Below are 15,514 nucleotides of genomic sequence, written 5' to 3'. Positions count from 1 at the left end.
AACCAGGAGCAGCCTCACTGAGAAGGGAACATTTGAGCAAACACCTGGAGGAGGCAAAGGAAGATGCTAGACAGCTCTGAGGGGGAAATATGTCAGGCAGAGGCCCTGAGGTGGGGGTGCCTGGCATATTTGAGAAACCCCAGAGGGCTGGAGCAAAAGAGGGTAAATGGCACTTGGGGTTGGAGAGGGAGCAGGGCCCGTGTCCTGTAGTGGTTCTTCCTCCTGGCTGCACGTGACAATCACATTGGAAGCTGGGCTGCCCACGCAGGCCACTGATTCTAGGATTGGAGGTTGGGTGTTTCTAATGCAGCCAGGGCTGAGAACACTCGTAGAAAGCCTTTAGACTATTTTAAGGACTTGAGCTTTTACTGTGAATGAGATGGGAAGTCGTCGGAGGGTCTCAAGGAATGACCCACCTGATTTAGTTTTTATTACTTGAAAACTGTATATAGTGGAATTTTTCAGACATACACAAAAGTAGAAAATATACTTTTCTGTACCACCACCAGCCCACCTACCTCAGTGCCATCTACGTTGGCTTTACTTGCTTTGTCTTGACCCCTCCCCCCTTTTTGTCCTGGAATATTTTAATGCTAGGTTGGGTTTTTAGAAGGATCACTCTGGTTTCTGTGTTGAGAGAAGGGGAGGCAGAACAAGGGCTGAATATAAGTATATCCTCCATGTATTTTTTTCTATGCGTATAGGTAAAGTTTTTTAAACAAAAAATTATACTGTATTCACTGTTTTATAAACTGTTTTCGTTTATTGGACATCATATGTCACTGAATATTCTACATCTTTGTGTTTTAATGGCTGCACAGGATTCCACTGTATGGATGTACCATAATTTATCTGCTGTTGCATTATTGGACATTTTAATTTAGAACCTTTCGTTATCATAAACAATGTAGTGATAAATCCCTATAGCTAAATCTCTGCATATATCCATGATTATTTCCTTAAGGTAAGTTCCTAGAATGGAGTTGCTGTGTCCAAAGGTATGCACAAAGATGTAAAGGCTTTTGATATGCATTGTTAAAGTGTTTTCCAGAAAGACTTGACAAATTTATACTCCCACCAGCTGCTTCTGAAAGTGTAAGATTTTATTAAACTCTCACTAACACTGAATTTTTTCATTAAAAAAAAAATTTCCTATTTTGACAGGTGAAAAAATGATAACTCATAGTTTTAATTTGCAGTTCTTTGATTTCTAGTGAGGCTAAATTCCGTTTCCATTTGCATTTAAATAATAAACATAGAAAATATGTTTATTCATATCATTTGCTAGCTTTGTGACTTTGGATAAGTCACTTAGACTTATCCAAAAAAACCTATGTTTTTGTACTATGAAGTGGGTGTTGTATACCTGCTTCATAGGGTTTCCATGAACATTAAATAAAAGCATTTTGTATACCCAGCTTTTTAAATTTTTTGACCATGATCCACAGTAAAAAATGCATCTTACGTCGTGCAAGCATTTATAAATATGTAACCAAAAGTTTCATGGAACAGTGCATATACCTTTACCAAGTGTGTTATACTCTGATATTTTACGTTCTCATTCATTTTTTTAAATGTCTGTCGTTAGCCGTTAAATTGATCATGACCCTCTGGGTTGTGATCCAGTGTCTGAAAAACACTGCTGAGCTGTGGAGTACTGTATCTTGTTAGGTGCTCTTTTATCTATAGTGATTCCCTCTTTCAGGCACCTCAGAAGTCAGCCTCCCTTTACCTCTACTAAAATTCAACTTTTAGAAAAGCTAAATAAGAGAAAGCCCCCAAACTTAGCTTATTGTATTCCTGTATCAAATTTTTTGGTCAGTGAAAAATACCTTCACAGTCATAAAATGTTTTTGTTTGGGATTCTATGATACAATAATGACTGAATTATTAACACCACTATTGTGAAATAGTGTTGTGAAGTAGATCTAACGCATTTGAACAAAAACACCACATCATTACAGGGATTATATTTGCAAAACTCCAAACTGGGACACAGCATCTGACAAAGAGTTTTGTCTATAGTTTTTGTTACCTGAAAAGTTGGCAAAAATGGAAGACATAAATCACATTTAGTTACATTTAATACGGCCCTTTTCCATAGAAAAAATAAGATAATATGAGAGCTGGATAATCCGGAGAAACTGAGAATCTGTGGCTACCATGCATAAAATACCAGATGCTGTTCATTGGTAGATTTATAGCTAAACTACTTGAGGACCACGCAGAAAGGAGTTAGCCATATGTAATTATTAGCTGTGACTAGAGAAAATTTAATCAGATGAAACTGAGAATCACTTCCAAGTCTGAGGGATGCTGGAATGAAAACTGCATAGAAAAACAGAGTGGGGATGGAGTGGTGGTGTTTACTATTTGAAAAACACCCAGGAGGTTAACCTATTTGACAATAGAACTGTATTACTTTTGATCTCTAGTTTAACATCAGATGTTTTATTTGAGTTATTTTTTGAGCTAAACCAGGAAAATTTTAAATGACTCTAAGTTAAAAGTTGGACTAATAAGCATTTACCACTTCTTCACTCACTCCTCCACAGAGGAAAAATTTTGAGGAATGTCAGAAACAATTTGGTATATAAAAATAAAAACTAAATTTTATACCAAAGAACCATAATTTACCTTTGAAAAAGAGCAGAATTTGTATGCTGTATCTTTACTATATTGATTTTAAAAATTAAATGTCATCAGATTTAGAAAAATAAGCAACTCTGCTTTTCACTGCTTAAGTGTGTGTTGACCTTAGTTAAGTTTAAATGTGTGGTTAGAATTGTATATATGAGATGTTCCCATACATATGGTTTGAGTGCTGAGTTTTAGATTCTGGTCTTTTCACTCTCTGGAGCTAAAATAAGGTGTTAAGCAAGCTCAGGAATAAGTGTAGAAATCGGTTGGGCTCAAATGGCCCAGAAATACGTGAAGAGCTTCTCAGCTTCCCTAGTAATCAGGGATATGCAAGTTAAAGCAACAATGAAATACTATTCCATGCCCATCAAGTTGGCACAAATTAAAGATGTTAGTTGGACATCACCAGGTATTGGGAGGAAATAATATAAGACTATTAAGAGTAGAAATTGGTGCGTGTGCTGTGAAGAGCCATTTGGAAATATGCTATGGTGCATACCCTATGACCAAGAATTCTGCTTCTAGTACATCTCTTGCATGTGTGCACAAGTAAACATACAGGGGCATTGTTTGTCATAGTGCAAAAATTGGAACCTATGTGTCCATCAGTAAGGAAATGGCTACATAAAATAGTCCAGTATTTTCCATTTGAAATACAATGTGAACAACATATGTAATTTTAAATTTACTTTTAAAGTTTTAAAAAGGTGAAATCAGTTTTAATATATTTTGACATAACATATCTAAAATATTGTCTTTTTAACCTGTGATCAATATAAAAATCATTGAGATATTTTATATTCTTTTTTCATACTAAGTCTTTGAAATTCGTTACATATTTTGCACTTTGAGCACATCTCAGTTTGGATGCTAAAATTTTTATTGGAAATACTTGATCTGAATTTAAACTCCATAAAATTTACAGTTGAAACCGTAGACTCACGTACCCAAGTTGTTCCATACATGCTTAAAAGTATTTCAGTAACTGACTTGAGTGTCAAATAAAATTTAAACTAGTTCACTTTCTCAGTTGCACTACCCATATTTCAAATGATCAGTAGTCATGTGGCTAGTAACTACCATATTGGATAGTGCAGTTCTAATCATAGCATGCATTTTTGCACAGCAGTTAAAATAAATGATTAAATATGTATAAAATAAAATGTGGCTGATTATTCAAATTTCACAGTGTCTATAAGAATTCTAGACAAATGATGTTGGGTTTTTATTGTCTGTTTTGAGCAGCTTACAATATTCAGAATAACGTAAGGAATAATACAACATCCATGCAACCACTACTGTTAAGATTTTGCCAAACTACCTTCAGATATTTCTCTTCAATTCTTGGTTTATTTTTTAAAATATTTACTTGTTCAGATATGACATGGATTGAGTATCCACTTGGTTAGTTTGTACTAGGTGAAAAGGAAAAGACTACCTAAGAGTATTATTGTTCCTTGAAGTATTATTGATATTAGAACTTAAATAATCTTTTATTTATTTATTTATTTAATTTATTATTATTTTTGTGTGTGTGTGAGGAGATCAGCCCTGTGCTAACATCTGCCAATCCTCCTCTTTTTTGCTGAGGAAGACTGGCCCTGGGCTAACATCAGTGCCCATCTTCCTCCACTTTATATGGGACGCCGCCACAGCATGGCGTGACAAGTGGTGTGTTGGTGTGTGCCAGGATCCAAACCGGCGAACCCTGGGCTGCCGCAGTGGAGTGCGCACACTTAACCGCTTGCGCCACCGGGCCGGCCCCTTAAATAATCTTTTAACATTTAATTTATTTTAAAAGTTTTTAGGAATTGGACGTCTACTATAAAATTACTTATTTTAGATTTTTAAGATAGCACCACTTATATTAACAAGAATTAAGTTCTCATTAACAAGAGGCTATTTTCCTTAGATTTCCCTAGTGTATATTTTCAGTTCTCAGAATTTAACTTTATTTAGTGGAAATCATCTGGGAAGAGAAGAATGTTTAATATCTAATATAATTGAAAATACAATACTAATTTTGTAATCACGCTGTCAGACATACCTCTTGATATATTTTAAAACACCCAGTATTTTATCCAAAATGCATAGGGTTTTAAATGGGGAGGAGGGGCAGAGATGATGTCCCTTGGCAGTTATTTAATAAATAAAAAGCCAGGTTCTTTGAGCATTGAAGATGTTGCTTAAATATATACATTTAGTGCATCTGCTTGCTCTTTACTATGAATTTTGGCATATCCCTTGATCTTTAAAAATAGCTACTGATTAAAGTGCCCAAGGGAAATAAGTGCTATAATCTCGTTTAATAACTAATGCTGTGGCCTAATGAAAGGACTGAGATGGATAAAAACTACTCTTAAAATGAGTGATGGTATGGAATATAAACAGTTTTGTTACTGTGTAAGGATAGTTTTATAATTTAATAATCTTAAATTCCAAATGGAAAATTTTAATTTATTTGATTATGTTTTCTTCAGATAGGCCAATTAAATTGAATACTTGATGTCATCAAAGTATTTCTGATGCTCTATTGCTGTGAGGGAAACAAGAATTTTCTAAAAAAAAAAACCTTTAATTTGAATGTATGATTAACCAATTGAAAGACCAAGGAATTCAGATCATACAGTTTTTTAAAAATCTTACAGAAAAGACATCTCGTAGCTGTTGGTGTCATATTTTAAGTCTGTATACCTCTGTTATAGCAATGCCACTTTACAATTTTGTATTTGCTGTATAGTAACTTGGAAGTTTTAAAAAACATACGCCTGCTATGTTTTTGGTTCATCACTAGAGGGAGGTCTCACAGTATGACTCTGTGTTGGGGAGCCATTAGTAGAATCATCTGCTTTCCTCCAAGTAAGCATGTGTTTTAAAAAAAGAACATTCTAAATGTATCGGCCATCAGCTGCTAAACACATAACATGGTAATAGGAATACGTAGTTGGTAATATGCAGTCATACTCTTGGAGCAGCATCAAAACAGCTCTTACAGTCAATAAGATTTTTATTACATGCACGTGCCTGGCAGGGGAGCGGGGCGGGTGTTAAACTGGGGCCCTGAGAATCCAGTGGAATTTCAATTTGTTTTATTAACTTGTACAGGACAGTTCTTTTGAGGAAATTCCAATGCTTGAGCTCCAGCTTGTCTGAAGACACGCTGTGCCACCTCGATGGCATTGAAACTGAATTCTTAGGCATTACATCTGAAGTTAAATGGTCATGTCTATCCACTACTTGTCTTATCCTTGCCCATGGCCTTTGGCCTTAACAAGTATTGTCCAGCTTCCCTTGCCACTTCGAACTCCAAAAACTAAGCTGGAGGTGGCATGTTTTTGTCTTACTTCCTGTGTATTTACTTCTAATGCCAGAGGGTATTTTCACTGGAAGTGGACAGAACTTCGGCCCTTCCTGTCCTGCAGTTAGGCATGTTCCAATTTCTGCTCCTCTCCTACTTCCCCTTTATTCCTCTGTATGAAGAATAGGAACACTTTCATAACACGGACTGTTAAGTCAGTTGAGTTCCAAGCTATTAAAAATTGTCACTTATTCTGTAGTTCTTTGGCAGTCGTCAAAAGTGGCCCCTAAAGCATTCTTTTCTCTACGTTAATTGTGATGTAAATGTAGTTTCCTCCACCATGCCATTTAGAAAAATCTTTTAGTACCTGTACAAGGTTAAAAAATTAAATAGTATTTAAAGTTTTATTAAGACAACTACTAGTTCCCTATCTCATCTCTTCCTTCATCTAGCCCCACCCCCAGAGGCAACTGATTTTAAAATTCCAATTTTTATTTTTCTTGGTGGTTGCCTCCATATCTAATATGCTATTATACTGCTATTTCTCGATTAAAAGCTTTTGATATTAAATCTTTATAGCAGAAAGTCAATTGATAGTGAACTTTCTCCATTTCCACATTTCTTCCTCCCACCCGTCTCAGTGCAGTTAGTCTTATAAATTTTTCTATTGATTACTTCTACAATTTTAAATGGGGCCCCCAAAATCTAATTGTGTATACTGAAGGGGAGGAATACTATCCTCTATCCACTCTGGGTCCTTTCTGGCTGGGCTACAAATTAAATTGACATGAGACTGAATACCAGGAGAAAATCAAACAAAGCTTTATGACGTGTATACATGGGAGAGACCAGGGAAACTGAGTATCTGGACAAAATGGCAGAGGTTCTGTCCTTAAATAGGTTTAGATAAAGACAAAGGAGGGTTTTAGGGGGTGGGAGAGTCAGTTATGGGCGATTTCCAGAGAAGCACAGTAAAGTTATTATGCAGCCTCACCTTCCACATTGATAAGTTTCTAGAGATGAGGTCATCCACCCCTCTCCCCAGTGCAGAGAGGGAGATACCTTTACAAATGGAGATTTCTCTTATAAATGTAAATGTTTAGTAAACAGAACTTTGATAAGAATGGGCTTAGCAAGGACCCTCCCAGTCTATCGATCAGTTAGTGGGGGGAGAGGTAAAAATGTCTTTCAGAAAATAATCAAGGGAAAGAGACATATTTTGAGGTGGCCAATTCTGATCTCCCACAATACTGTGGGGTTGCATTATGAAGTTAATGAATAACCGGTGTATAGCTAGCCAGTCAGGAGTTCTGGAAGACCACCAATCACATTTTATTGGGGGGCATGTTACTGCAGAGTTTTTTAATATGTAAACTCTAATATGTAATTTTTAAAATGACAACTGCCTGGAACAATTAGGAAACTTGTTTTATCACATAAGAAGCCTGGAGGCTGATTCATTGATTCAATGATGTAATCAAGGAACCAGGTTCTTTGTCTTTCCATCTGCTATTCTTAGCAAACAATGTTGGCTTTGTTCTCAGGTTAGCTGCCCACACAGTCCTAAGATGACTTCTTCAGGTCTGGGTGTCACTGCAAACACAGTACTTAAGAGAACATCTCCTCTTATGTGTGTATCTCTTTATGAGTATACCCAGAAGCTTCCAGCAAATTTTCCCTGGTTATCTCATGGACCAGAATTGCTTCAGAGGTCTGTTCCAAAACTGACTTCTGGCAAGGAGAATGAAATTGCCATGATTATCTTAGTGAAGCTCCTAGTCGTGTGGAGGAGGGTAGAGTGCCAGAACAATATCTGAGGTGTGTTAGGAAGGAGCGAGGAGGCATAGTTGGTGGATAGTCAGCCAGTGATGTCTGTAACAGTGCCAGACTCTCAGGGGAAAGTGTCATCTACCTTGTTTCCTACAGTTCTGCCAGGCTACTTTCATTTGAGAAATTAGGTAGAAAGTCAGGGAATTATTTGAAACCATAGCCTTCTTTATATCCGCTTTGCTGCAGTATCTAATTCTACTTATATATCTGAAAAGGATGTTTGTAAACAAGGCATTGAAAGGACACTAGGAAATATATAATTTCTCTTTCTTCCCTTGAGCTTGGTTATATTTTTTGGATCCATACTTTTGCACTTCTTTGGAACAAAAATTTATTGAGTAATCACATAATATTTGCAAAAATATAGACTTCAGTAGTAATTTTTAAAAAGCATTATCATTGATTTTTTTTTTTAATCAAAGCTATCCAAATGACAAATGTTAACTTTTTGCTTTTTTTCTGTATCTAGAACTTACATATCTCTTGGCAAATAGTCTTTTTGTTTTGCTTCAGTTTTTCATGATCCTCATTTCTTTCTTATTACACAGATACCTGAGAGTTAAATATAGTAATTCTTTGTCAACTCTAATGAGTTTGAATAAACCTGATTTTTAAAACAAAATTTTGATCTTACTACATTTTTCTCGGGATCATCTTATACTTACATTCTTCCAATTTTCCACATTCATATTAAGCTTTAGAGTCCATCACTGTATGTAGCACTTTTACAGAGTTTTAGCCCAAGATGAAGAACGTCAGAATTATTCTTATACCAGCTTCCTAGAATTATTTTATGAACCAACTGGAAAATACTCCAGTAAGCTGTTCTTATAACAGTAAGTTCATTTAAACTACTCATTGTCCTGATATCGATGTAAGAAATTACGAAGTAGATTTTCTGGGATTAAAATGTGTGTATGTGTGTGTATCTGTGTGTTTAGTTTTATTTCTCAAAGCTAGTTTAAAGTATTTCATGTCAATATCTATTTGCTTTTAAAGTTGATTTTTAGATTAATGTTTAATTTTTTAGAAGAGTTACTTTGTGTGTTATTAACAAATATCTATATAAGAAATAATACTGTAGTCATTACTCAGTTTTATGTCTTTTTATATCTACTGTCTAGTGGCAATTAGTGATGTCAATTAAAGTAATGTCAGGTAAACCCATTTAACTGCAGGACTTCTCAGAACCTTTAATATACTAATGTGCATTATAAATATTTCAGAATGGGACGTTACATAGTGTTTGCAGAACTTATTTAAACATGGAACACTCATTTCTAGGACTGTTGTTCCATAGAACATACTTTGGGAAATGCTGGTATTTGATGCAGTTAGTATTTATGTGAGTTGTTGTAAAGGAAGCAGTGTATCTAACCTTTATTTATGAGTACCATCCAGTTTATTTGAAAAAGTGTTAACTTTAGCACTTGGAGCAATCAGTTTCAGATGCTTTACAGATCCTTTTAAGAGATAAGAGCTTTAAGATTGCAGGTATAGCTTCTCTACTGCTTCTTCTACAGCTTTTCTCTAAAATGAAGTTTATCCACATGCTTAGTGTTGAAATGTATCTTAAACAGACTATTGATAAGATCTCTTGATGATCCCCAAAACTTTTCACTCCAGTATGGTTTTCTCTCCTGAGCATCAAACTAATATTTTTAAGTTCCTCTTCTGACAGTTTTACATGCAAACCGTTGTAGGCATCTGAACTTGATCAAAACTGAACTCATCCTCTCCCCGTCCGCCCCCCAATCCCAGACTTTACATTTGTTTACCACCCTGGCTAATGGCACTGCCTTCTTTTCAGTCACACAAACCAGAAACCTAGGAGAGCTAGATTCCTCCTGCATCTCCTACATCAGGGTTTCTCAGCCTTGGCATCCTTGACATTTTTGGCTGGATAATTCTTTGTTGTGGGAGACTGTCCCGTGCGTTGTAGATATGGAGCAACATCCCTGGCTTCTACCCACTGGATGCCAATAGCAGTCTCCCTCAGTTGTGACAACCAAAAATGTCTCCAGACATTGTGAAATGTCCCCTGGGAGACAAATCTCCCCTGTTTGAGAACCACTGCCTTATATCCAATCTGTTACTTAATGTTATTGATTCTCTTTCTGAATTTGCCTTTAATCCTTCCTTATGTCTTCATCCCACTCCCTAACCTCCTATCCTCTTTATTTTTTAATACTTGGGATTCTTTCGTAAGGTTCTGACTAGCCTCCTTATGTCCAATGTTGTTTTCCCTCCAATTCACCCCCTTCACTGCTGCCAAATTTATCTTTGTAAAATGCAAAGCCTTCCCTATTAACATCTCTCAGTAGCTTCCAGCAGGTACCCTCATGAACTGGCTTCTCTCTTTATCTCTAGCCTCATTTTCAAAGGCGCTCATACTCACTAAGGTTTTTGCTACACAGGCCTATGTACTGTGCCCTCTTCCCGCTATGCATACTTTATTTCAAACTCGGCTTAGGCATCAATTTCTCCATGGTAGCCTTTAGCCACTTACTTTCAGAGAATCTATCATGGTGAAGAGCATTTTATTTTATCACATGTGTCTTCCCTCACCAAATTGAACTTTTCAAGGCCAGGAACCATCTCTCTCTCAGTTTTTGGCAAGTAGTAGGTATTCGATAAAAGTTTGAATCATTTATTTGCATGCCCTGATAGATATAGTAACATCCTCATTGCTTCTAGGAATTCTGTTCCCTGTATAAGCAGTGGAATCATTTCCTGTTCTTTATCATCCAGACTTAAACAAGTAGGCTTTTGACCACAGAAATCTTGAACTGTAACTTGCTTTAAGAAATCAGCTATTCAGAAGAGAATTGAAGAAAGCTGTATATTTAGTTGATATCAGATGTCATTCGCTTGTAAAATAGCTAGCTTACCCTAAAGATTTTTATTCAAAAGAGAATTGTATGGATTAATTGTGCAGATTAATTAAATTGTATGAGTTAATATGATGCAGAAAGTACTGGATGCAAAACGTTGCATTTCCATTGAATAAAGATTTGATGATTGGTCATATAAGGCTTGCAAAATGAATATCATTGTCTTAACTATATTAGTTTTTTGGAGAATGCATTTATTAGAGCACATTCCTATAATTACCAGCCTACACTATTTAGAAATTTACCCCCCATCACATGAAAAAAAAAAGTCAGTGAAGACTAGAGCATCTCACTTCCCTTCCTTACGTACCTTAATGAATAGAATATTGTGTGAATGGATTTCCCTGTGAACTGGAACTAGTCACAGTCAGTCTGACCAACCACACTTATAGCTAGAACTTTAATTAAAAGGTGAAAAAAAGGAAAGTAGAGATTACAGGGCTTTTGGAAGATAACTCAGATGTAACACCAGCCTCACTGAAAGTCAAGGATTGAGGATGGGGAAAGAGGGAATGAATAAGACCTACTCCCAATTCAGAAGAATTCTCCTTCCTGGCGCAATGCCTTGCCAGATTGTTAATAATTATTTATTGAATGAATCCATATATAATGGCAGTTAAGCCAGAAGTGATGACTTTCTGCCTCACTTTTTAGGGAGTGGCACAAAATGTATCATTTCTTTTCAAAAGAGATTCTTTATAAGAAAAGCTGTTATGGAGGTTTCCAGAAATAAAATTGCAAAGAGCCAGATTACCTACAGAGAAGGTAATTCCCTTTCACACCAGCTCTCTAAGGGCTGAAGTAGATCATAGGAGACATGTGTGACACCCAGTCCATTATTATTAACCCAGAGAGCCATTTTGCCGAAGACCGAGATTTGCCTTGTCTGTTTTCTATTTTCTCTCTTTTCCATACTCTTCTTTCCTTTCTTTAAATTTAAAATTTTTAAAAAATATAAATTCTTGAAAATGAAAAAATTTAAATTTATTTCATTTTAACATTAAATAACAGTCAAAATTCTCATTAGGACCTTAAACTGCTTTAGGAAAGAAAGATGTTGTGTAAATGAAAGAGATGAGCTTTATTTGAGCTCAAAAAAAAAAAAGCCTGGTAAATGCTGTTTCCAAAAGAATTTTCACTGAGAACTTAGAAAATTTTGTGTTATAATGCTTCTATTATATACGGATCATCTCATGCTTGTTTTTTTCAGACTGTAAAAAGTCTATAATGATCTTATTTTGAATATATATTTTCAAACAGTTTTGGTTCTTGAAATTATCATTTTAAAGTCTCTGTTGTATATCTTTAAGGCCCTACTTGATCTAAGTAAAAGATACTGTGGTGTTGGGCCGGCCCAGTGGCGCAAGCGGTTAAGTGTGAGCGTGGCGGCCCAGGGTTCGCCGGTTTGGATCCCGGGCGCGCACCAACGCACCGCTGGTCGAGCCATGCTGTGGCGGCATCCCATATAAAGTGGAGGAAGATGGGCACGGATGTTAGCCCAGGGCCACTCTTCCTCAGCAGAAAGAGGGGTTGGCAGATGTTAGCTCAGGGCTGGTCTTCCTCACAAAAAAAAATAAATTAATTAATTAAAATAAAAAATAAATTAAAAAAAAGATACTGTGGTGTTGAGCTACTTTGTTTTCCGTATACTTTCAATATAGTAAAGATTATATTGAACGTAAAGTTTCCCAGTAAATTATTTACCTGTTATCAAAATAATATAGTTTTAAGTGGGTAAAAACTTTCAACTTAGGGTCAAATATAAGATATTTGTATTTTAACAGAGTGTAGTCGATTCTCATTATTCACAGTGGTTATGTTCTTTGAAGGCTCCATGAACACTAAATTAGCGAATATTGAACCATTGCTCCCAGGGGGGCATATGGGGTTAGGTTCCTGTGAGCCTCTGGTCACAACTTTTTCATCAACCGATCGATACATAACCTTGTTTTATGTGTGTTTCTTTTTAAAGACATTTAATATATATATAGTTGATTCATTACCGTTGAACTCAGGCCAGCAGCACTATACATCATGCCTGAACAAAGCTTATATGACATACATTTCCTCCGTAAGGCGCATCACAGCCTTCTTGTGCTTAGGAACAGACAGCACTTCAACACTGTGCTTGAGGGCCATTTTAAACAGTGAAAGCACCAACAAAAAACACAAAAATGTGAAATATACGGCGCTAAATAGATTGCATAAAGGACACTTGTTTATAGTATGAGCACTGAAACAAGAAGACAGATTGTTGCCTTGATCAACATCAGATGGAAACATTCATGTAGGTGACTCACATTTTTCCACTGCAAAAGACAGAAAAAGTACCTCAAGTATTGATTTTGGGGTTACAAATACATTTTATTAAGTAGGCGAATTCACAAATACAGAATCTTTGAATAATGAGGATTGACTGCACTTGTTTTAAAGAAGCTTATGATTGGATACTTAGAATATTCAAATTTAAAAGAAAGTTTCTCTTATTTTCAGGGATGTGGGAGTTGCTGGTTAAGTGGAGTCATCTCACAGTTTTCATGTTCTGTTGTCCAGTGGAATAAAATTGGCTGCTTTCAGTCGGTCATTTTATTTTCTCCCCTACAGGGAACAGCCCATCTTCAGCACTCGAGCTCATGTCTTCCAGATTGACCCAAATACAAAGAAGAACTGGGTACCCACCAGCAAGCATGCAGTTACTGTGTCTTATTTTTATGACAGCACAAGAAATGTGTACAGGATAATCAGTTTAGATGGCTCAAAGGTAAGTTATATTTCTTCAAATAATCTTTAAACAGTATAGCATTTCAGTTTTATTCAGCAGATTATCTTCATTAAAATATTTTCTTTTGGGTTTTTAAAGCTTAACTTTTAAAAAACAAAATTGATCCTTCTTAGGGTAGCAACACTTTTTGTCCACTAAATTACTTGGATTAACCACCGTATTTATATTGAGTTACATACCAAAATATTCTACAAATTTAAGGTCAGTTTATGTGATAAATATTCATTGTGTATGTGTTATATGTCAGGCACTATGCTAGGTGCTAGGAATGTAGTGGTCAACAGAATGGACACCGTTTCTTCTCTTTTGGAGCATACAACCTAGTGAGGGACTAGAATTCTTTTCAGATACACTTCTGTAGACCAGTAGGCAGTTCAAAATCCCTAAATCATTTGAAGTCTGCCAACTCAGTATTAAAGCTGACATCCCTTGTTCTGAAGAGAGAAGCATATGGATAAGACCTAAGGTTTTATTTTTTAGGAGAGGCAGGTAGTATCATGTTTAAGAGCGTGGAGTGCCTGGGTTCACATCTCAGCTCTACCATCTACTAAGTTTTTGACTTTGTTTTTGACTAAGTTTTCTGAGCCTCCTTGTTCTCCCTTCAGTACTGGTAGCTATAAGAATTGAAGTAGTTAGTATCTGCAAAGCACTTAGATCAGTACTTGTTGGATAGTATCTCCTTCAAACAGGGGAAATTCCTTTTTTTTAATCAATGCGTTTTGAATAACACATGTAGGTAAAGAAATACCAAACATCAGATTGTGGACATAAAGCGTGTAGAAAGATGAGGGCTCCATTCTCCTCCTTCAAGCTTTCTTGATGCCACGAGGCCTTTCCACTCCCAGAAGTTTAGCAGTTCCACGTAGGGGTTAAAGCACAGACTCTAGAGCTGGACGGTCAGGTTTGATTTTTGCTCTGCTACTTACCAGCCATGTGACCTAGAGCAAGATATTTAAAGTCCTCGTGCCTCAGTTTTCTCATCTGTAAAAAAGGAACTAATAAAAATACCTACATCATTACACCATGGGATTGTTGTGAAGATTAAATAAATTAATTTAGACAAAAGCACTTGAAGTGTGTATAGTAATCACCATACAAACACTTATGCTATTGTTATTATTAATATAATTAGGCTATTAATTATGTGTTGGCTAGTGGTTTGGGAGAATAAAAGATAATTTAATTTAATGCTCAACCTTCAGTCTGTTTTTTCTGTGTGCTCATTCCTTACCTCCTTAACTAGATGATAGGACGCCAGGGGCTATTTGCACTTTGTGTTGTGCATAAGTGACTAACATGTATTCATTTGAATAATTGATCCTCTTCATTTTCACTTGGAGGATTTAAAAGACTTAGGAAATAGTAATAGTTAATTTCTGTGAATTTATTTAATGAAGAATAATTTTTGTCATATTTTGTAACTGTTTAGCGAAATTAGCAGATATTATTATAATCGCAGACTCTAGAGTGTTAATTTATTTCTTTTCCCTGACTTGAACCTTTAATTCTCTGTAATCTGTACTTCTCTCTTGGCCCAAACCACAGATAAGATGTAATTTTGTTAGACAGGAGAGTTAAGTGGTGTATAAAAGTGAAGTTCAGATGAAGAAGTCCCATGTCCCATGTGATTAAATAATCCTCATGTGTTCTTCCTTCTGAAGCAATATGAACTATTGCTTCTGGCATTTCCTTTTTTTTTTCTTTTTTTTTTTTTTATTGATGTCATAATAGTTTATAACATTGTGAGGTTCCAGTTGTACATTATTATTTGTCAGTCACTGTATAAATGCTCCCCTTCACCCCTTGTGCCCACCCCCTGGTAACCACCAAACTGTTCTCTCTGTCCATGTGTTAGCTTATCTTCCACATATGAGTGAAGTCATACAGTGTTTGTCTTTCTCGGTCTGGCTTATTTCACTTAACATAATACCCTCCAGGTCCATCCATGTTGTTGCAAATGGGATGATTTTGCCTTTTTTTTATGGCCAAATTGTATTCCATTGTATATATACACCACATCTTCTTTATCCAATCATCTGTCAATGGACACTTGAGTTGCTTCCACATCTT

General features: G+C 36.0%; 1 protein-coding gene across 1 annotated transcript in view; it reads left to right on the top strand.

The window, feature by feature from the left end:
* HOMER1 (homer scaffold protein 1) overlaps positions 1-15,514 on the top strand; it is a 112,233-nt gene that overhangs the window by 31,207 nt on the left and 65,512 nt on the right. Inside the window, exon 2 of the mRNA XM_058568387.1 lies at positions 13,267-13,423. Within this exon, the coding sequence (XP_058424370.1) occupies positions 13,267-13,423 (157 nt within the window). The remainder of the gene's footprint in view (positions 1-13,266; positions 13,424-15,514) is intronic.

This window comes from Diceros bicornis, chromosome 1 (assembly GCF_020826845.1).
Source record: "Diceros bicornis minor isolate mBicDic1 chromosome 1, mDicBic1.mat.cur, whole genome shotgun sequence".
NCBI classification, from domain to species: Eukaryota; Metazoa; Chordata; class Mammalia; order Perissodactyla; family Rhinocerotidae; genus Diceros; species Diceros bicornis.
The sequence above is the reverse complement of the archived record's forward strand: the minus strand, read 5'-3'. Positions and strand labels throughout refer to the sequence as shown.